Below are 21,156 nucleotides of genomic sequence, written 5' to 3'. Positions count from 1 at the left end.
CCTTTCTGCCGACCTCGCCTTCTTTTCGGCTCTGATGCATCCCCCGATCTGCACGCTGAGGGCGGGGCAGAGGAAAGGAGGCTGGAAGATGTCGCGTTTGCAGCAAGCTGGCGTGTTTCCCACACACGAGTCGACTCCTTTCATTGGTCTCCTTTATTCCAGGCTCCACTCATTCTTTCCATCCGCCCTTTAGAACTCATTTGCGATGTGGGGAGGATCTTAGGGTTGTCTAGGGCAGGAATGGCTAATAGGTTTCGTCTTGACTCCCAACCTCAATTAATTGGCCCGAGTCACTTGAGCGTCGTCCTGCCTGTGGACTCCGTGGGAAGGGTGTGTCATCCTTACTCCTGCATGCCCCACACGGTCCCGGAGGGCGGAAGTCTGTGTGCACGTACCGCATGTTTGTCCTTCCTGAGCTAATGCAACTCCCCACCTAATAGGAAAAGTCTCTCGTCTGCAACCGCTCCGAGATGGTTTCGGTTTCCGCACGGTCACTGAAGCCGCTCGTCTGGTGTGAGGCTTCCTCCGTTTGTCCGAAGTCCTCCCTGGCGTTGTAGGGTGCAGGGGGCAGGGCTGGGCGGTCGAGCTAAACCTCCAGCTAATTCCGCCTCTGCCACCGACCAGTTACGTAATTCTGCGGAGGAACAGTCTCTCTGGGCCTCGGCTTCCCTCCTGAGCCTCGGCTTCCCGCCTGAGAAATGAAGAACTTGAACTGAGAAACCACAAGATTCCCTTCCAGCCTTAAGATCCTATTACTCGTGTGAGTCATTGTCTGCCTCTCGGGGCCACCATCTAGGGGCCTCCGTTGTACATCCTGGCGGTGCGAGAGCCCTTCAGACCACGGGGGACCTTCCGAGTCCCTTGTGGTCGGCTCCGTACGACCGGTTTCTTTAATCGTTTTTTCACAGGATGAGGTCTCCAGACTTTTCTCCATGTGGGTCATTCTCTTCTCCACCCTGGAGCTTCCCAGTGGCTTGAGGTGCGGTGGGCGTATCCCTGCCACTTGCCATGTGCTCGGCCTGCTTTCCCGTCCCTGGCAGACCCACGCCGACCACGGCACAGCCCGAGGGGAGGCACCCGCTGAAACCTTGCCGGGTCTGGGAGGGGAGGCCTCCCCTCACGCTGCAGCAGCAAAGCTGCCAGGAGCCGCGGAGTCAGACCTGGAAGGAGACGGTGCTTGCCCTGAAGACCAGTAACTGACCAAGGGCTGATGAACCGAACAGGGGCTGCTTCTGAACAAAGATGGGACGAAGGTTTCCCAGGGATGTCGTTTGCCAAAAAATTTTTTATAAAGATTATTTATTTATTTGAGAGAGATCGTGTGAGCAGAAGCAGGGGGGAGGGGCCGAGGGAGAAGTAGACGCCCCGCCGGGCAGGGAGCCCGATGGGAAGCTCCATCCCAGGACCCTGAGATCATGACCTGACCTGAAGACAGACGCATCACCAACTGAGTCACCCAGGTGTCCCTACAAAAAAATTTTTTTTAAACAAGGCCCTGGGTGTTCCTGTCTCTACTGATGAAAACAAACACGTCTGCCTCACGCTTGCCCTTTGCTATGCCCCCTCTCCATTCTCACTGACGTCACGTCTTGGGACCCCGGCGCCCTAATGGCTCTTGCTTTCATGCTTTGCACAGAAGGACAGGTACAAAGTTTCATGCTCAAGGAAAATTCAATGAAAACAGAGAAAAGCAAAAACAGAGGGACAGGGTTCTGGTCTGACCATAAGCCAACTGGAAACAATGGTGGAAAGGTGGTCACGGGAGGAATCTGACTCCCAAACAGACAGGGATGCTCCTGGCTACGTGAAGCCCGGGGACCTGTGCTGTGAAGACCCCAGGCCCCCACTCGGATCCTCCCCATTCCACTCTCCCCCACCACGCCCTCTCTGATTTCACCCAGCCAGCCTGGCCTCCACTCTTTTTTTTTTTTTTAAATTCTTTATTAACATATAATGTGTTATCAGCCTCAGGGGTACGGTCCACTCCATTGTTTGAAAGCACTATCCATGCTCCCATTCCGGGGCCTTCGCACCCTCTGGTCTCTAGGCTAATCCCCCGACCCACCCCACGGTTCTGTCCACTCGCCCATCTGAGACGGGCTCCCTCTCCCCAACACATTATTCTCTAGACTTTTACTCTGCTTTCTCTTCTTGTGAGAACCCATCAAATCTGACACACGCTTCCTTGCCCGTTGCGTTTCCAGCGTATAAACTCCATGAAGGAAGGACATTGCTTCCCTCACTTCTGATTCCCCAGAGCCTCACGCTGGAGCCAGCGCACGCCGAACCGTCCCCTGATACTTGTTCTGGGCGAACTTCACACCATCATCCGGATGCTTGCCGCACAAACACTGCTCTCCCAGAAGTATTCTGAGTTTTCTGGTGGAGGGCGTTCATTAGTCTAGTACTTCACAAGTGAATCACGAGGGATGGGAATATCAATGTATTCGAGCAGCATGGATCAGTTTAAAAGCCCTGGTGTGCCACCCCATCAAACCACTTAATAAGGTCACGAAGAGAGAACTCATGAAAGGAGGACTGTAGGCCATTCCATCCAGAACTGCTCTGACCTAAGGAGGGGCCCAGGAGATGAAGGGAAGAACGGTAGGATTATCGTGTGTGTGTGTGTGTGTGTGTGTTTTCCCCATATAGTCACCACAGCTCCTTGCTGGATCCCCGGCTTTCTCTTTCACACCATTTTTAGGGACTGAGGACAGCTTTGCATAAGAAGTCAGTGGCCACAGGGAAAGCCTCCAGGTGACAGGAGAAGGCAACACCAGTTGCCAGGTTGGGAGGTCCTATGCATTGTACAGGAGGACTTGGGGGAAGGTGAGGGGAGAAAGAGGACACAGGTAAGGCAGGAGGAAAAGAAGAAGCCTGGAGATCAGTTGTGGACCTCTGAGCAGAGCCAGAAGGTAGGAAAATTCCAGAATGAGTTGAGTGGATGAGTGGGGTTGTGAATCTAGAGGCCCATTGACCATTTGACGAAGGTGAAGTGACTGCCCAGCTCCTGGGGGAGGGAAGGGGAAATCCTTGCACAGGACTGACCTCATGGGTGGAGCGATAGAAACTGTCCTGGGAACATACCTCATAGCCTGCCTCTGTTTCTTCAAGGCCTCCTTCCTCTCTAGTACCAAGTCTTGAGGGAGGTCCCAGAAAAGAATCAGGTTGTACCTGGGAGGGAGTAACAGTGAACTCGCCAGCCACGAACCCCCAAGTAGAAGTTTCCAATGGCGAAGTCCCAGAGTTGTCCCAGACAGAACCGCTTACTGGCAGATGCTATTTTCCAAAGATGGCCACGATCACAGCTTCCATCCCACACGCTGTTCTGAGACAGGGACCTTGGCCGTCTTCACACTGAGTGGTGGAGTCTTTGTCTCTTCCCCTTGAGCATGAGGGCATCTTCCACACTTGGATCTGAAAATGAGCGTATCAGATTCCAGCAGGCCTCCGCCCCTGTTCCCTCCGCACTTGTTTTCGGCTCAGCTGTTCCTGGCTCCTCATCCTCTTGGCCCCGGGCAGAGGCCCTCAGGCTGAGCTGCTTTTCTTGAAGCTGTGCAAGAGTTTTCTGTTGGCTGGGGAAAATTTAATACCTCTTTCAGTGGTCATTGTGCTGGAGAGAGCAGAGAGGATCTCAGATCCTGCAGGAGGCATGGTGGTCGGCAGAGATGGGGAAAACGTCATTCGCAAGGTGTTACCTGCAAAATGGCACCCACCCCAAGCAGGCTATGTCAACCATCTCTGGATTATCTCTACCCATGAATTACCTTTGAGAGGCCATGAATTCAGATGACCTGACAGTCCTTCATGCTGGAAAGAGAATCCCTGTCCCCTGCCTCTCACCTTCATCTATTTCTAGATCTTTTCTTATGAGAATGTTTCAGACATCAAGAAACATCAGGGTCTCAGACTACAGGGCCTGGGCTGGGGCCAGAGCTGGAAGGGGGTGGTTCAGAGTTTCTCTGTTAGTTCAGATGTCTAGTGTCTTTTAGCGTCTGGGGCCCAGACTGGAGGCAATCCTTTGGTGCCAGTTAGTTAATGCTTGCTTTGGTCCGCTAGGGCTGCCGTAACAAGATGTCACAGAATGAGTGGCTTCAACAACAACAATTTATTTTCTCATAGTCTTGGATGATAAAAGCACAAGACCAAGGTGTTAGCAGGTTAAGTTTCTTCTGAGGCCTCTCTCCTTGGCTTGTAGATGTCTTCCTTCTCTCTGTGTCCTTCCATGGCCTTTTCTCTGTGTGTGCATCCCTAGTGTCTCTTCCTGTTTTACAAGGACACCAGTCATAAGGGATTAGGGCCCATCCCAATGACCTCATGTAATTTTAATCTTCTATTTGAAGTCCGATTTCCAAATACAGTCCTATTCTGAGAGATTGGGGATTAGGACTTCAACAAATGGAATTTGAGGAGACAACTTCTGTCTGCAACAATACTTCATGAACCGTGGCGGGGGTGGTGAATGCCCAGGACCATCAACGTCCCTGTGAATCCTGGAGAACTTCAAGTGTCTTTGAGGGGATGGTCTGTTATCTTGCTCGAAGCAGAGCCAGGAGTGGGTGGAAACGGGGATGGGGTTGGGGGGGATGTGAAAGGTTGTGCTAGTGTTTTCTGTTGGGCAGCTCCCAGTGCAAAAGCTGTCTAGGCTGCTCCCGGAGGTGGGACAGAAGTCTCAGTGGAAGCACAAGGCCCATGGTGGTTTCCAGACACCAACATGTTCCAGAGCATCCTGTGCTTGGGCAGTGGGCTTCCTGATGGTCCAGGCAACAGTTTATGTCCTCCTTCATCCAGACCCTACACAAGGGGGTTCTCTGTCTCTGGAGTCACTCTGTCATTACAGACGTCCTTCTGCTTTTTCCCTGGCAAAGAGATCAGAAAGTTACCCAATTATATTTGGACTCTTAGCATCCTTGGCTTCGCCTGAAGCCATCCCAGACAGCCTGGGGTGGACATCTCCACAAAGCCCAGGTCTGTGGGGGTTTCTGTCAGGGGCAGGACATCCTGAGGTTGAGTCAGGGGCTAAGCTGGAGGGATGGTTTGGAATCTAGGCACACCTCTGAGTTTTCCCTGCTCTCTTCTCCTTGAGAAGGAGGCTTCACTAGCCCCTAGCCAGAAAGGTTCTTCTTTCAGAGAGCGTTTCCTAGGAATGGTAGGCAAGAGCGGGTTGGGATTCATCTAGACTTCCACTCAGCAAACCTTTTTCTGTACCAGCGTTGTTCCAGGAACCATTGCTAGTTGCCTGGTGGGGTGGTAAGGCAGCTTTTAAGGGGCAGAGAATTCGGTGGGAGAGTAAGTACAGTGAGCGCTGTGACTAGGGTAGGCAATGGAGATTAAAGGAAGAACATCCACTCTGCCCAGACCAGAGGAGGAGGTCAGGAAGTCTTCCTGGAGCCAGTGTCCCTTGGAGACTGTGGAGGAGATAGTCACATGAAGAAGGGGGATTGGGTGGGAAACCATGGAAAGGGTGTTCCAGACAGAGATAATGGCATGTGCAAAAGCCTGAAGAAATATATAAGACACGAGTTCATTTGAAGAACTGCAAGTGAGGCTTCATGTAGATCAGTCTGATTGGACACCAGAGTACGAGTCAGGAGATGTGTTGGCAGAGATAAGGAGGGCAGACCATCTGAAGCCTAAAATGGGGGGGGGAGTCCAACCCTGCTCTCCTCCTCCGCAGGTCCCCCTCCTCCACACCTCTGGCACCTGCAGGACTCCTACCTGAGTAGCAGGAGTGCCAGGCAGAGAGGAGAGCAGCCAGGGGCAAGAGCAGGGAGACGGGCACCACCACCAGCAGCACATCCTTGTAGGAGGAATTTCCTGGGGCTGGATATGGAAGGGGCAGGTCAGAGAGGGCCTTGATTCTTCACAATCCCTCCACCACTGACCCCAGGCCTTTGGCATACCTGCCTCACGATGGCAGCTCTCCCAAGGGGTGACTGTGGCCAAGTCCCAGCTGACAGGGTTAGAGACAACGCAGGAATAGGTCACGCTCTTGTCTCCTGGGCCCAGTGAAACCCTCAGCACCTGTCCGTCCGTGAAGAGGTCGCTTGGCTCCATCCCAAAGTCAATGGTCCCTTCTCGTCGCCAGCTATAGGTTATGTCACTGATGTTGGGGGCCCAACAGGACAGGAACGCCTGGCAGGTCTTGGGTGGCTGAGCCTCTCCTGGTACAGCGATGAACACTTGTACCACGGGTCTGGGCACCACATCTAGGCAAGAACAGGAGAGCGGGCATGGGTTACAGTGATGCTGGGAAGGGCATATCGTGCCAGCTCTGGGATCCATGCAGGGTCAGAGGTCACCTCTGACCAGCCCGCTCTTGCTCCAGAACATAGTCTGGCTTCCCGTTGCCCACAGGACAGAGGCTGAATTCCCTAGTCTGGTATTCAAAATCCTTCCCGAGACAGTTGATGTCAACCTCTGTAGCTGTAACCTACCGCTGGTCTCACCTACCCTGATTGATTTCCTGTTCTCCCAAGCACGCCACACTTTCCCACATCCTGGGCCCTTCCATCTGGCTCAGCTGTGCACGTATGTCTTTGTCTTCTCTTCCTCCTAGGAAACTCCTACCAACCCTTCAAGACCCAGCTTGAGCACATAGCTTGCTTTTCTGATCATGAAGCCTTCCCTGACACCGCAGGCTCGGAAGACTCCAAAACTCCGTCTGTCCTTTGTCTTAGCACTTTCCTCATGACATCTCAGGCGGACAGGTGATAGGCATCGATTAAATCAGGCAAGAAGACAAACACATTCCTGGACTATTAGAGCTTGCAGTTTGGGGAAGAAGACAGGTGCTGATAAGTGACTGAATAATGAAGGAAATAATTACAAGGGTGCAAACTGTAGGGGAGACCAGGGGGCAGGGGTTCTGTTTTGTTATGTTCGTCACCCAGCTTTCTGGGTGCTCAGCCACCTGGACCGGTGAACAAATTGGAGTCTCGGCCTCCCCAGCAGAGGCTCGCCTTTTCTGTAAAGGTTGATGAGTAAATCCCGAGTCTCTGTGGCAGTGGAGGCCAGCGGGAGAGCATTCTGGTGACAACGGGAGGGCTCGGTCTCTGACAGCATTCCAGAGTCAAGCAGAGTAAAACCTCATTAATGCCAGCTCAAGCTGGTGGGATTTGTGATATGGAAAAGGAAAGATTTGCTGGGCACCCTAATAGTATAAACAAAGATTACCGTGTGTGTATGTGGGGGGGGGATATTTACACTACTTAAGAGGACAAGCTGCTTCCAAACACTATCAGGCACAGTAGAAACACCCATTGACATTTCTAGTAACTGATCTGCTAATTCAAATCATTCTGATCTATTGTCAAAGCAGAGCTCCCAAGGACGGCTGCTGGCAGCGTCGTGCAATTAGTTCTAATCATGCTATGTATTTGGAAGCAATAAAACAGCAATTTCCTTAAAATCTGTAATTCAGATGCTGAGAACAAGGCATTTGAGAGCTTAGTGGTGTGGGTGCTGTGTGTGTTATCCCATTCAATGTCCTCATTTCACACGTGCAGCCGCTGAGACTCAGAGCAGGAAGAGGCTCCAGGGCTGCCTGTATGGTTGTGGAGGTTATTCACTGCACAAGGGCCCTGGGCTAAGGGGATAACCGGTGAGGGTGGGGCTGCTGAAATCCAGCCAGTGCTCCGCCTGCCAAGCCGGGCAGCTGGGTTCAGGGCTGCGTGCATCCAGGACACACGAACAATGGTGCGCTTGCATCCTGAGTGGCCCGCAGGCAACCCGCTAGCTGCCCCTGGGTTGGTGGTGGGGGTGGTTGGGTTCCTCTCTCCTTCCTGGTTTCCTGACTTTCTCTCCCTCGCTGTCTTCCTCTTCCCAGCTGTCACCCTTACTTTTCATTCTTAACACTGGACCTTTTTCTCCCCATTGCCCTACCAAAGTTCCGAGCTTTTCCTGAAATAGTGATGCGGGGTACCTCACATTCTTTCCCCAAGCCGTTAGGCAGATAAATGAGAGCTGAAAGGCCATTTTTTTCCTTGATCGCCAACCAGTATGGTGGAAGGGGAGGCAGTAGAGGTGGAGATAGGGGTGGTGACGGTGGAGGTGGTGGCCTAGGCGTGAAGGTGCTGGAGGCGGTGGTGCAGGAAGTGAAGGTGATGGTGAGGGGGTGCTGGAGCTGATGGTGGAGGTGACGGTGATCGTGGAGAAGGTGGAGGGGATGGTGATGGCGGTAGAGCTGATGGTGGCGGTGACGGTGGAGGTGACGGTGGAGGAGGTGATGGAGAAGGTGGAGGGGATGGAGAAGGTGGAGGGGATGGTAGTGGTGGAGGTGATGGAGAAGTTGGAGGTGATGATGATGGCGGTAGAGCTGATGGTGGCGGTGGTGGTGGAGGTGACGGTGGAGGAGGTGATGGAGAAGGTGGAAGTGATGGAGAAGGTGGAAGTGATGGAGAAGGTGGAGGGGATGGTAGTGGTGGAGGTGATGATGGAGAAGGAGGTGATGGAGAAGTTGGAGATGGTGGTGATGGCGGTAGAGCTGATGGTGGCGGTGATGGTGGAGGTGACGGTGGAGGAGGTGATGGAGATTGTGGAGGCGAAGTCGCTGGAAAACTTAGCTCGCCCAGTGCCCGGTGAAGCCAGTCACCCCAGCTGAGGTGCTGACTGGCTGCATGGACGCGTCTGGCAAACCGCGGGGAGCAGAAGGCCACCCCACTGGCCCCGCCCCCCTGCAGGTGCCGAGACGTGAAACTCGCTGTTTCCAGGCAGTGAGTTTTGGGTGGTTCGTTCTGCAACAATGAAGAATTAAGAGAACCGTCAATGTCATGTAGTTAAAAGTCTCTACGTCTAAAGAACCCTTCAAAGCAATATGAAACAAACATTCCATGCTTCAATTATGTTTTAATTTTTAGTGAAAAACATTGTGTCATAGTTTGATTGGCAATACGCTTTTTCTGGTTAGTGTTTTGTCTAACGACGGCACATCTCATATCCTTAGCATTCTGGAGCGTAGGCCAGACCTCCGTCTTGGGTGTGTTCCCAGATGCTGCGTATCCTGCCTTTGTGGACAGCTACGCGAACTACCCCTCACGACGCCCACTTGATCAACGAGAAAGGTGAATGCTCAGGAAGCTTTGCATCATGTCCAAGGCCACAGAGCCCAGAAAGGACCCCGCTGGGGTTCAGGCAAGGACCGTGGGGTGGCAAAGCTGGGCTGCCTCACACAAGAGGGCACCGGGGAGTCCCTGAGGAGCTTTCTCAGAAGTGTCCCAAATCAGCTGCAAGGCCCGAGGCCAGAGGTCTCCCCAGCTCCCGGGGCGCAGGACCCCTTTCCAGAACTTTCTTTGTGGGCAGCTGGAGAGCCAGTGTGGGGCGCACTCACCGTACACCTTGAGCTGCAGGACCTGGGTCCGGGCCCGACCACCCGTGTCCACCAGCAGCACGGAGAAGTTGCCGCTGTCTCCAGACTCCAGTGGTTGGAGCTCCAGGCTGAGGTTGTTGTGCAGCTGGGCTCGGCCCAGGAAGCGGGAGTGGTACAGAGTCTCTGGAGCGCCGTGGAAAAATGTGGCCAGGAGCTCCTCGGAAGGCCAGAGAGATCTCCAGATGGCCTCTCGGACTTGGAAGCCGGCAGGGCGCTCTGCCACCAGCAGGACGGAGCCCCCAACCTGGCCGTGCACTTGGGCACTGGAGGCTGCGGTGGGAAGAAGCGCTGGAAGAAGGGAGCCCTGGTCGCTGCCTGGCCGAGGGTCCTCACCCCTCCAGGCCGCGCTCACGCACCTAGCTAAGTGGCTGCGAAGCACACTCCCTCCACCCGGGCAAGGTGCGCTGGGGGCTGGGAATAAAAGCACAAGGGACAGGAGGCTGCGTCTGTGCTCGGGGGCTCAGAGAGGAAGCCCGACTCTAAGCGCACTAAGTCAGGTCCCACGACGGGGGAGAAGGGGTGCCCTGGGAGAACACACATGCAGGACGGCCTTGGGGGCTCCGAGAAGAAGTGGTTAAGCCGAGACCAGGAGGAGGAGAGGGGATCAGCCAGGTCGGGTGGAGGAGGGCTGTGTGGAGCAGGGATGGGGAAGTGTGGCGGACCAGGGAGGGAAGCCGGTGTGCAAGGGCCTGGAGGGTCGCGGGAGCTCCTGCTCTGGGAACTGAAAGCAGCTCTCTGCAGGGGAGAAAGAAACTGGCCCGCGGAGTGGGTGGGAGTCAGCTCCCGAAGCACCTGGGCTTCGCTTAGAGCCCCGGGAGGCCTCGCACAGGGATTAAAGTGAGGGAGTAAGAGGGCGCCTGCCAGCCTTCCGCCCGCCCGTTCCTCCACCTGCGCAGTGAAGGGGGCGACTGAGATGGGAGGAGCGGGAGGACTTGTGTAGCTGGTGCGGTCCGTCCTAGGTGCAGTCTGGGGAGCCACAGCGAAGGCCGCGGAGGGTACCAGGGACCCACAGAGGGCTGTTCTCTGTGGTCCGGAGCAGGAGAAGCAGGCTGGAAGCGGGGGAGATGCTGAGTTTGAGGGCTCTGGGCGGTGCCTTTGTGGTAGGGAGGCCTGACTCCTTCGCTGTCTAATGCTGCTCATCCTTGAACGCCCCCTGCCTCCCTTGGCCACCCCATCTCTCAGGGGCAGGGTGTCCGCACTGTTTCTCTGCATGGCCCTGCAGCCTGGGGTGCTGGGTCCCTCTGCCGTGATGGCCTGTGGCTGGGGGGATCACGGGTTCCTCTTGTCTTCTTCCTACCCCCACGCCCACACTAGCAGGAGCGTGGAGGACACACTCAGCACATTGTACTGGGTGAAAGACAGGAGTCCCCAAGGAGTCCCCGGGCGCGCGGCACGGGGGACGCAGGGGCGGAAAGCAGCACGCAGCTCGAGTGGAACACGCCCAGGCGCTGGGAGTGGGCTTGAAGAGCCGTGTGCTGGGGGTCGCCCGGCCAGCCCCCCGCCGTCTCACTGCCCTCCGGGTCTGGCTGCAGCGGTTACTGCGGGTGGAGACCTGGCCTACGCGGAGGATAGAGCTAGATGCCGGTCAAGGCTCCTCGGTCTATCCTGCCCGAAGTCTGCCGCAGACCCGTTCTGTGACATCAGCCCATCTCCCTGGTCCCTTCTGTGGTCTCAGCCCCGAAACAAGAGGGTGCAGCCAAACGGTGGGATGCATCTGGTTTACCGTTAAGGGGCCTTTTTGCCTTCCACATCCCAGGATTTGAAAGATTTGTGCACCACACAGGTTCTTTTTCCTTTGTGAGGATTTCCCGCACGTGCTTGGACAGCCCCAGGAGGGGGACACCGGCTGAAGTCATCTCCAAGTCCCTTGGAGTCCCTGGTGGGAATCTGGGTGCCTTTGACTCCTGCCCCCTGGCCTTGCAGCGCTGGTCCCTGTCACGTGTGTTGCTTGCTAACTGCGGGGGGGATGTCAGGCAGCGAACAGGAAGGGGGATTGCCGGGGGTTGCCCTTTGCACAGCACACCCTTCCCAGCTGCCAAGTCCATGTGCTCTGTGTGGCTCGCTCTCCCTTCTCGCCCTCCCCGATATCCCCTCCCTTACACAGACCCGCAGGGAACAGCCTTGGCTTCCCCCAGGCTGAGGGAAAGGCTCCCATCCTCATACGAGCCTCCTCCGCTCTGCCCTCCTTCTTCCCAGACTGTAGTAGAATTCCTTCACCCTTCTCACAACTGAGCCTTTCCAAACCATTGGGACCACCAGCCCTCGTTTTGAACGGCCCGGGACCACGGAACAGCTCATGTCCCGTGGACGTGGACGCTGCTACGTCCGCCACCGCCTTCCACCCAAGGAGCTGCAGAGCTTGGCTGCATCCAGCTTCCAAGGTCACCGAGAACATGCTTCAGTCTTCCCTGTCCCTCCCCAGCCCCTGGGCTCTCGCTGGGGATGGGGTCCCTGCCCAGATGTCAGGCAAAGGGCCCTGGGGAGGGGCACCCATCTCCCTGAGGACAGGCCACACACCTGCCCCACTTACCTTCCCAGAGAAGCAGGCTCCACAGGGACCACAGGGCCATCCTTCTCCCGAGAGGCCAGCAGACTCCTTCAACAACCCAAATCCAGAACATCTGGGGTCAAGTGGGTGTGCGGAAGGAGGCTGTGGTCCTTCTGGAAAGTCCCGTGTTCCGGAGGAGGAATCTTTGACTCAAAACTGGATACCCCGAAAATGAAAGTCTCCAGAGGAAAGTGGAAGTCGGCCCCGGCCTGGCTGGGCTCTTTCGGGAGTGGATTCTTGTAAGTCAGCCTCTTCCACGTGCCCGTGGTCGGCCAAGGCCGTTGCCGGCAGCAGGTGCCTCAACACAAGCCCACATCCTCCGTTTGGACCTGCCAGCCTTCCCTGCATCCCACCGGCCCCACGGCCGGCTGTTTTCCTGCCGTAGCCACAGAGAACCCTCTAGATCGTAATTCCCTGTGTCACTTCTCTAAAATTCTTCCGCACCTCCCACTGCCCTCAGAAAAAAAAAAAAAAGACAAAACCCTCAGCTTGGTGTACAAGGCACTCCTAAGTTCAACTCCAGTCTGCCGGTCTGAGCTGGGCTCCCCAGCCCGCTCTCTGGCCAAGCGAAGGCAGGAGGGCCCCTCCGGGGAGCACCCCCGACACCCCACGCTCTGTGCTCGCTCTTCCGGCAGGCGTGCTGCTCCATTCGGTCCTCAGGACCAGGGACCCGGCACGCTGCGGCCGGCCAGCTCCCACTCAAGCCATCCCGAGCCCCATGCCGGCCGGCACTTCGCCCTCGGCACACTGTCTCGTGGTGGTTTTCTGGTCTCCACGGACTGCTTGCCAGCAAGGTCTTCCCTACTTGTGCCCGTGTTCCCCTTGGTGCTCGGCATACCGTGGGTGTTTCCGAAACATTTGCAAACGGGAGCGTGAATTCTAGACTTCGCGAGGGTCTTACTGATTTGAACCCAGAGCGAGGTTAGTTAGCACCTTGCAGAGGTCACGAGCGAGAGCTGGGGCGGGAGACTTGCCCCGGGGAGCCTGGGCCACTTTGCCAGCGCTGCCCCTCCTCACCCCGAGTCTCACTTCCAGTTACAAGGGTTTGCTTGAGTCAGGGGAGACTCTGCAGGAAGACGAGGGGAACTCCCAAGAGACACGCCAGGCTCGTGGTGTCTCGTCCTGCGGAACTCCTGACCTCGGCTTGGGACCCGGCCAAGAGCGAGGCAGGCACGGTGGCAGGAAAGCAGGAGGACTCTGGGATAAGCTTCCTGCTCTCTGGGGCCTCACGGCCCAAGTGTAGAGACAGGATATGCCTGGAAGGAAGGTCCCCGGCAGACAAGACGGCTCTGGCAATGGGCGGCGGGGTCTTCTCTCTGCAGAGGGTGTGGGGGAGAGGTCCCTGTGGATGTGGGCGGGGGGCACATCCCCCAAAGTGGGCTTTGAGCTGCACCTTGATGGTAGGCATGATTTGGACAGGCAGAGAAAAGGGGAGAGCCAGGGGTTGGGGCAGGTTCTGAGCATGAAGTAGAACCGAGTGGGTACAGCCAGATGGGGGGAGTCCCAGGTGGGCTCCTGGGATGACGAAGGAGCGAGGGAGGAGCCCGTTAGGGCTGCAGTGGGTAGGAATGGAAGGGAGGCTGAGGGTCCGCTCACAGAGGCCTGGAATACTGGCTTGGGGACTAGGCTTTTGTTCTGGGGGCAGCAGCTCTCCGCCTTGTGGGACTCAGCCTTGGAGACTCTGGCTCAGTGGGGCTGGGACAGGACCCGGGAGTCTAGTCTGGCCCGTGTGCCGCTCCAGGTGACTCTGCAGTTGGTGGGCCGAGGAAAAGCTCTGAGAAGGTCTGCTCAAAGGGAGGGGCTGTGGCCCGCTGTGAGCTGAGCGTAGCTGGCTGGTGGAAAGGAGAGCGTGCAGGCCAGGTTGGCAGAGAGAGAAGAGGCAGGAAAGCCTGGGTTGCAGCTGTTGGGATGGTCTGACTGGAAGAGGAAGGAAATATTCAGAGTAGGGAGGAAGGGACCGAGCGGAGTCAGGACAGAATTGGGAGCCATCTGGCTTCGCGGTGAGAGGCCGGGGAGGGGGGAACCCATCCATGACCCCGCTGTGAATTCTGTCCTTCTTGCACCAGGTGTTCATTGAGCATCTACTTCTGTGCCAGGGGCTGGGGACACAGAGATCAAAGGCATGGCCCTGCCTTCAGGGAGTCTGCAGTTTGGGTGAGGAGACGGGGCAGGTAACCTGCTAATTACAGTCATTGGGGCGAGGGCGCAGGTAAGGGTTTATTTAGGATGGGGTCTGGCGCATAGTCAGCTTTAAAAAATCCCTTAACCATTGTGACTAACTGGCCAGAGAGGGAAGAGAGGAGGGCAGGTCCGTGCAGAGCAAGGGGGCTCAGGTGTGAGCAGCCCCCCTCCCAGACTGTTGCAGACTGGAAGCTCGTGAGGGCACGTCTGCGCCCCACCTGGAGCCAAGGACAGGCTTCCCAAGTGGGGGAGCCCTCCAAGCCTGCAGAGAGGTGGACGGTGTGATGCTGGGCTGTCAGGCCTGGGGCCGGGAGGGTGTGGAGGCAGGAGCTGGGCCCTTGGAGGGAATGTGGGGAATATAGACGTGGAATTCCCGCAGAGAAGACAGTGGGTGGCCACACTCCCTCCCAGTGGATTGGACCTCCGTAGGGGTCCGTCCAAGCAAGGGCAGAGTCGCCATTGTCCCATCCTCCCATCCCTGCCTCACGCCCTCCTCCTGGCGGGGAATTTCAGGGACGCTGAGGAAGGGGGAGGAGGAGGGTGGTGAGGGTCAGCAGACATCCTCCCTCTGCAGAGGGAAGAAGAACTCCAGGCTGTGTGGCAACTGGAGAGAGACGAACAGGGGCAGCTCTGGATGGGCACGTCTGCGGGGGCAGGCTCCCCCCACTGCCGATCACTGGTTCAGAGCAGGGTAATTACCCCGCCACCAGGACGGTGCGCTGGAGTCACTGGGCTGGGAGTTCAAAGGCACCACTCCCTTAATTAAGAGAGCAGCTGGCAGCCGGGCCCTTCTGGAAGCCAGGGAGTCGCTGTGGTTCCGGGCTCTGGCTCCCTCGGCCCCTCTGCCCTAGCTCACCTCCGCTGCGGGCAGGGGCGGGAGCAGGTGTGCCCGGCGGTCGCGGGTGCTGCCTGAGCTCCATTCGGGGCCAGTGGAACGGGGGTATCCTGCCCACTCACACTGGTCCTTGATTCTTGGACTGGCCTGGGGACAGGATAGGGCCACACCAGAAGACAGGAGAGATGGAGAAGGGACAAAAAGTGAGATGGGAGAGAAGAGGCAGATCGGGAAAGCAGGCAGAGCTTCAGACAGGAAGGGAGGGCATCCAGCAGGCTTTCTGGGAGGAAAGGGGGCACCTCTGAAGGGTGGTAAGGGATGGGGACTGAGAGGTCAGGGGGAGCCCCACCTAAGCCACATCTTTATGTCTACATTTATCTTCTTGGTTCACGCAGAGAGGACCACCTGCCTGCACGGTATGTCGGCAGACACCATGCCACCGGGCACCGGCTGGCCCCAAAGGCTGCCCTGGGCGTCGCAGCCCGTGCACACAGCTCCCCCACTGGCCAGCTCTGGCAGCAGAGGTAGCTCCTGCACACGTGAAAACAGGGTGCCCAACCTCCCCTGAGATGACATTCTCATGCCTGCACCCATGGCCCTGAGCCCGAGTGCGCACAGCATCTGCCGTGCCCGCCCTTGTCCTGGCCTCGCTGGGGATGCGGAGAGAGAGCGGAGCGCTTGATCTTTGATGCGTGAGACCAAGGTGCACACGGCAGGAGAGGGGAAGCCGGAGACAAGAAACAGGCCTGTAGAAGCTGGGTGGGATGGCCCGAGGCTTCGTAGGGTCTGCCTTTGAGGCAAAGACATACTTTCCCAGGGAGCTGAAGGCAGGCTGCGTACAGCAGACAGACCACGACCACCGAGCCCCACAGAGGTAGGGAGGGAGGAGCTGGCGTCTCCCTCACTCGCTCAGCAAACCTCCGAGGAATCTGCACCTGGGCCCCTTCGGCTGCGAGCAGGTGCCGCACGGCCCCGGGAGTGCGGCGGCGCCGGTCTGTGCCAGCCGTGCGGACGGCAATGGGAACCTGCGATCAGGGCAAAAGACCTGCCGGTATTGGGTGAGAAAGCCTGGGTCTTCCCTGTCCTGTGCATCTCGTCACAGGAGTTGGGACACAACTGTCACAGGACAGTGGTTCCTGTCACTGAGGTCAGTACCAGTGGATGCTGGTTTAGGTAAAAATGTCAAAGAATTTATTTTCTAGCCAAATCTCAAATAAACCTGGAATTGAAAGAAATACCAGCTTCTGCAAACTGCCTGGTTCAGGGAAGGCGCATGCTCCATTTTTGTGGTTTGTCTCTGAGGTATTGGGCCACACACAAAGCCAAGGACAGGTGTCCAAGGGCACCTCAGGATGCCGGGGTCCTATGGATGGTCAGACCCAAGGGGGCCAGCAGAGGGCAGCTGTGAGCCCCTGTGTGCCCTCCCTCTCCCCACAGGCGCAGCAGCACAGTGCTGCGGGGCTCTCAACCCCGCACAGAGCCCTTTCTGTCCTGCTTACTCAGGAGGTGATGTGGACCCCCACAACCCCGGTCCCTGCGTCCCTAGAGCCGGCAGACGGCTGGGTGCTGCTGGAGGACTGTCTGCATTTGCTCTGACTTGGAGAGGAACTAAGAGCGCGGAGAGAACTAAGAGTTTCGGGCGCTGGTGTCTGCAGGGTCTGTCCCTGGGGCCCCGGGAGAGTCCATTCTCCTCCCCACCAGCGTCCTCCAGGACCAGCAGTGGGTTCCTGCGCTGAGCACCGGCGAGGGCCCCGAGGACCCGCTGTGCTGCTGGCAGGCCGGCCGGGGGAGAGTCTGGGGACTCCTCTGAAACCTCTGCTCTCTCTATGTGCTTTTTGCGGATTTTCTTTTTCTTCCATTTTCTTAGTTATTGTTCATTTAAAAAAAATCCCAGCCCGTTCTTTTCTAAACTAAGGGGAAAGGATACTTTGGCTGTGCAAATGGCAGTGGAGGTGGGGGAGGGAGTCTGGGGAAGACACAAAGAGCAGGAGAGGCCAGACACAGGTGTGCATGCGTGTGTGCACATGTGAGAGCGTGTGTACCAGAGTGTGAGCCGGTGTGTGTAGAGGATAGGACTTCTCACCTGTGTCAAAGGAACTGTTTTTCTTTATTTTGAATCCATTGTGGAACGATTCTTTTGTAGAATATGATAAAAGCAGTTTACTAAAAGAAGAGAGACATCCGAAGGATAAGACCTATTTTTTATGATTGTATTAAACAAACAAAATCACTCTGTGAGATTGCTATAAAATCCACTTATCCTGCCCTGCATTGGTAAACACCGTCCACAGACAGGTCCCAGTGTCACTGGTGTGGGGCAGAGGGCAGGTGGTGCGAATGCTCAGGGAGGAGCCGGTCCAGGGGGATGATTGGCAGGCCAGCTCCTTCCTGCTCTCCATGATCGCTGTCTCCTTCAGGAGCTGTCCTGCCTCTGACTTGACTCTTTACAAGGGGCCAGCCTGTTTCTAGAAGGCGTGGCCAGGCTTGGCTTCAGCAGGTGCTTCCTGATGGACCAGTGAAGACCCTGGGCTTCTACATGACCTGGCCTGTGCTTCCCAGCCTGGCAGAGGAAGTGAAGGAGAGGGGCCCTGATGATTTCTGGACCCGGACTGGACCGGTGATGAGAGCGATGGGGAGGAAGCAGGTCAGATGGGGGGTGGGAAAGAAGAGAAGGCCTGTGAAGCTGGGAAATGTCAGCGCGGGTTGTCTTAGCAAGTTCTCTGGGTCCTCTGTCCTATCCCGTGATGTTCCCAAAGGTGAGTGGATGAAGGTAATCCCATGAAGTGTCTTTTGGAGGCAGACCAGGCTTTCTAAACTTTAATGTGTTTATAGAGCAAACACAAGCACGGCGAGCTGCGGGCAGAGGGAGATGCAGGCTCCCCACTGAGCTGGGAGCCCAATGCGATGCGGGACTCCATCCCAAGACCCTGAGCTGAAAGCAGGTGGTTAATGCCTGAGCCACCCAGGAGTCCCTTACAGATCTTATTTAAATGTGGGTTATGAACAGATACTTCTCCAACGAAGACATACAAATGGCTAATAGACACATGAAAAACTGTTCATCATCACTAGCCATCAGGGAGATTCAAATCAGAACCACATTGAGATATCACCTTATACCAGTTAGAATGGCCAAAATTAGCAAGACAGGAAACAGCGTGTGTTGGAGAGGATGTGGAGAAAGGGGAACCCTCTTACACTGTGGGTGGGAATGCAAGATGGTGCAGTCGCTTTGGAGAACAGTGTAGAGATTCCTTAAGAAATTAAAAATAGAGCTTCCCTATGACCCTGCAATTGCACTGCTGGGTATTTACCCCAAAGATACAGATGTAGTGAAAAGAAGGGCCATTTGTACCCCAATGTTCATAGCAGCAATGGCCACGGTCGCCAAACTGTGGAAAGAACCAAGATGCCCTTCAACGGACGAATGGATAAGGAAGATGTGGTCCATATACACAATGGAGTATTATGCCTCCATCAGAAAGGATGAATACCCAACTTTTGTAGCAACATGGACGAGACTGGAAGAGATTATGCTGAGTGAAGTAAGTCAAGCAGAGAGAGTCAAGTATCATATGGTTTCACTTACTTGTGGAGCATAAGGAATAACATGGAGGACACTAGAAGAAGGAGAGGAGAAGGGAGTCGGGGGAAATTGGAGTGGGGAGATGAACCACGAGAGACTGTGGACTCTGAGAAACAATCTGAGGGTTTTGGAGGGGGGGATGGGGGGTCGGGTGAGCCTGGTGGTGGGTATTGAGGAGGGCACGTATTGCATGGAGCACTGGGTGTGGTGCATAAACAATGAATCTTGGAACACTGAAAAGAAATAAAAAATAAAAAAAAATGCAGATCAGGGTTCAGCAGGTCTGGGGCTGAGTCTGAGTGGCTGCAATTCTATTAAGCTCAAGGGTGAACACTGGCTGTGGACAGCTCAGGCGCCCAGGGGTGGGAGCTCTGGAGGTGGGGGATGTGGGCATCTACCCAGGACAGGCGGGTGGGGTGGGTGATCCAGAAGCATGACTGGGACCTCACTCTGTGCTTCGGGAACACGGCCTGCAGGGAGCCAGGGCTGGGAGGAGGAGCCTGGAGAACTAACCCTCCTAGTTACTGGGACTAAACTGTCAGCATCAGGGAGTAGGGACTCAACAAGGCACGCCAAACCAGCCATCACACCCTGCAAGTGGTTGGTGAATAATAGGAAACAAATTGATACACTTCTACAAGCGTGTGTCTTGGTAAACACATGAGGGGTAACCAAGTCTTCTAATGTACTCTCCAAGCGGGGGTTTTGGGCAAACATCAATTCCAGCAACTTTGGGAATCTGGTGGCCTGGAAGGGGTCTGAGCAGAAATGGGTTGCCTGGAAGGCAGGGCTCTCAGTGCCGGTGGAGGTGGTGGCGGGACTCTGGGGTTAAAAATTCTGTGATATTATCTGGGCCAGGCCTTTCCCCCTGACTCTTGGTCTCCCCGAACCCCTGAGAGGTCCTCAGCCCTGGGGTCACCCAGGGACCTCAGCAGCAGCTCGGAAACTGGAAACGTTCTACCAGATCGCCCAGGCCAGCTCTCTCCTCAGGGCGAGGCCAAGGACACGCACGGGGACTGAGGGCCACCGTAGAAAGCCCTCACAAATGTGTGGAGAGAAGGCACGCCAACCCTTCCACTCACGTGCAAGAAAACATCTGTGGCTTCCGTGTCATGTCCACTGCTTGGAACTCAGGTGTGAGCGGGGTGACCCTGCCCACGTGTTCCTGTCCTTCTACTCATTTGGATTGATTCAGATCATATAGGGGTTCCTCACGTCTCTTTGGGACCCTGGCCAGGACACCGGGCTCCCTCGGTGTTGGGCTCAGGGGTTGGGGACCTACAGAAGGGGCTTGGTTCCTGCTGGCCTCCTGGGGAGCACTGGAGGCCTCGGGTGGGTAGAGCCGGGGGCTGCCATCAGTAGTAGAGGACCTCCTGGAAGTTACCAAGGGGAACTTTGTGGGTCCTGCTTCTTGTATTCGGTCCTCTGGCTGGAACCTCACCAAGCCATAAGTGTTTGACATCCGTGTAGATGACCGAAGTGTCCTGTGGGAGAGTCGGGTCAGGCTGAGGAGGCAGGTGTAACAGAGGGGGAGGGAAGCGCGGAGGTCCACCTCACCCAGGCCCCCGAGGCTAACTCAGCAGGCCTGGCTGTGGGGGAAAGAGAAACACTAGGGTTAGGGTGTCTGGCTCATCCGTGCACCTGCTGCCCCCCGCCCCCACCCCAGGGAGCACTGTTCCCCCTTTGCTTCTCAGTACCCTCACCTGTCATCCAAACACAGGTGGGCCCAGGAACCAGGAGGCCTGCGTCTGTGCAACTCAACCACAGCCCAGCTGTGTGACTGCAGGCCAGGCTCTTGGCCCTGGGACCTCCGCTTCCCCAGCCAGGAGACGGGAGGCGGTGGTAACATGGCCGCCTCACAGGGATGATTGGGAGACATCAGGCTGTGACCACACACCAGGCAGTCCTTCGGGTGTGGGGATTGTATTTATTGTATGAATCTGACACCAGTCCTGCCGAGTAAGGATGACTAATTCCTTCTCAAATTGGGGTGAGAAAATGGAGGCTCAGAGCGGCTAATACTCCCAAGGGTCATATGGGTAAGAAGGGGAACTGGAGGCAAATACCAAATCTTTTTTCTTTTAAAGATTTCTTCTATTTACTTGTCAAAGAGAGAGAGCGCACAAGCAGGCGGAGACAGAGGAAAAGCAGCCTCCCTGCTGAGCAAGGAGCCCGATGGGAGACTCGGGGATCATGACCTGAGCTGAAGGCAGACGCTGAAGGAAGGCAGAAGCCACCCAAGCTTTCCAGCGAATACCAAGTCTTTGAAACGTGAAGCACCCTCCCAAGAGTAGCCGATCCAACGGCCCCTTCCCCTGTGTCTTGCAACACGATGGCCTCTCCTGCCTTTGGGTTTCAGACCCCCTTGCCCGCCCCTCAGGAAAGCCTGCCCATCTTGCAAGCAGGAGCCAGGAGCCGGCTGGCCGCCCCCAATGAAGCCTTCACCTTGTTGCCCCGCTAGGATTAAAACAGCCACATTTCCTATTTTGTCCATGAAAACCACATATTCACAGCTGGCTTCTTTCTTTCTTTCTTTCTGGTGTGTAAGTTCTCACTGGGACCCTTCTCTGGAAGGAACTGTGCCACGCTTGCTTTCCTACCTGCCTGCCAATGTGTGGGTCCTGGGGAAAGTGCCCCTG

At 56.1% G+C, this 21,156-nt stretch overlaps 1 protein-coding gene across 3 annotated transcripts; it reads right to left on the bottom strand.

Annotated features, from left to right (window-relative positions):
* Window positions 1-312: 312 nt before the first annotated feature.
* Window positions 313-12,309, bottom strand: SLAMF8 (SLAM family member 8). Of its 3 annotated transcripts, XR_006815457.1 has the most exons (6): window positions 11,898-12,309; window positions 9,329-9,655; window positions 5,904-6,209; window positions 5,719-5,823; window positions 3,175-4,859; window positions 313-691 (listed from the first exon to the last, which is right to left on the bottom strand). XR_006815457.1 is itself a non-coding variant. In XM_045981941.1 (5 exons), exons 1-5 carry the CDS (start codon window positions 11,986-11,988, stop codon window positions 4,795-4,797), a joined length of 894 nt encoding a protein of 297 aa, XP_045837897.1. In that variant the 5' UTR covers window positions 11,989-12,309; the 3' UTR covers window positions 1,968-4,794. The 3 variants fall into 3 exon arrangements, 2 of the variants coding, with proteins under 2 accessions (XP_045837897.1, XP_045837898.1); XM_045981941.1 differs by lacking the exon at window positions 313-691 and having other exon boundaries at window positions 1,968-4,859; XM_045981942.1 differs by lacking the exon at window positions 313-691 and having other exon boundaries at window positions 1,968-4,859; window positions 9,329-9,637.
* Between the last annotated feature and the right edge of the window lie 8,847 nt (window positions 12,310-21,156).

The sequence above is a fragment of the Meles meles genome, chromosome 17 (assembly GCF_922984935.1).
Source record: "Meles meles chromosome 17, mMelMel3.1 paternal haplotype, whole genome shotgun sequence".
NCBI classification, from domain to species: Eukaryota; Metazoa; Chordata; class Mammalia; order Carnivora; family Mustelidae; genus Meles; species Meles meles.
This window is presented reverse-complemented; position numbering and strand designations above follow the sequence as displayed.

What these genes read in the sequence shown, in the direction of transcription:
- SLAMF8 (XM_045981941.1), bottom strand. Translation starts at nt 11,988, where the DNA reads ATGTTCTGGATTTGGGTTGTTGAAGGAGTCTGCTGGCCTCTCGGGAGA. An exon ending in CCTGCAGCTCAAGGTGTACG is followed by an intron (nt 6,210 to 9,328) that starts GTGAGTGCGCCC and finishes GTTCTTGCCTAG; the next exon opens with ATGTGGTGCCCAGACCCGTG. An exon ending in GAGCTGCCATCGTGAGGCAG is followed by an intron (nt 5,824 to 5,903) that starts GTATGCCAAAGG and finishes TTCCATATCCAG; the next exon opens with CCCCAGGAAATTCCTCCTAC.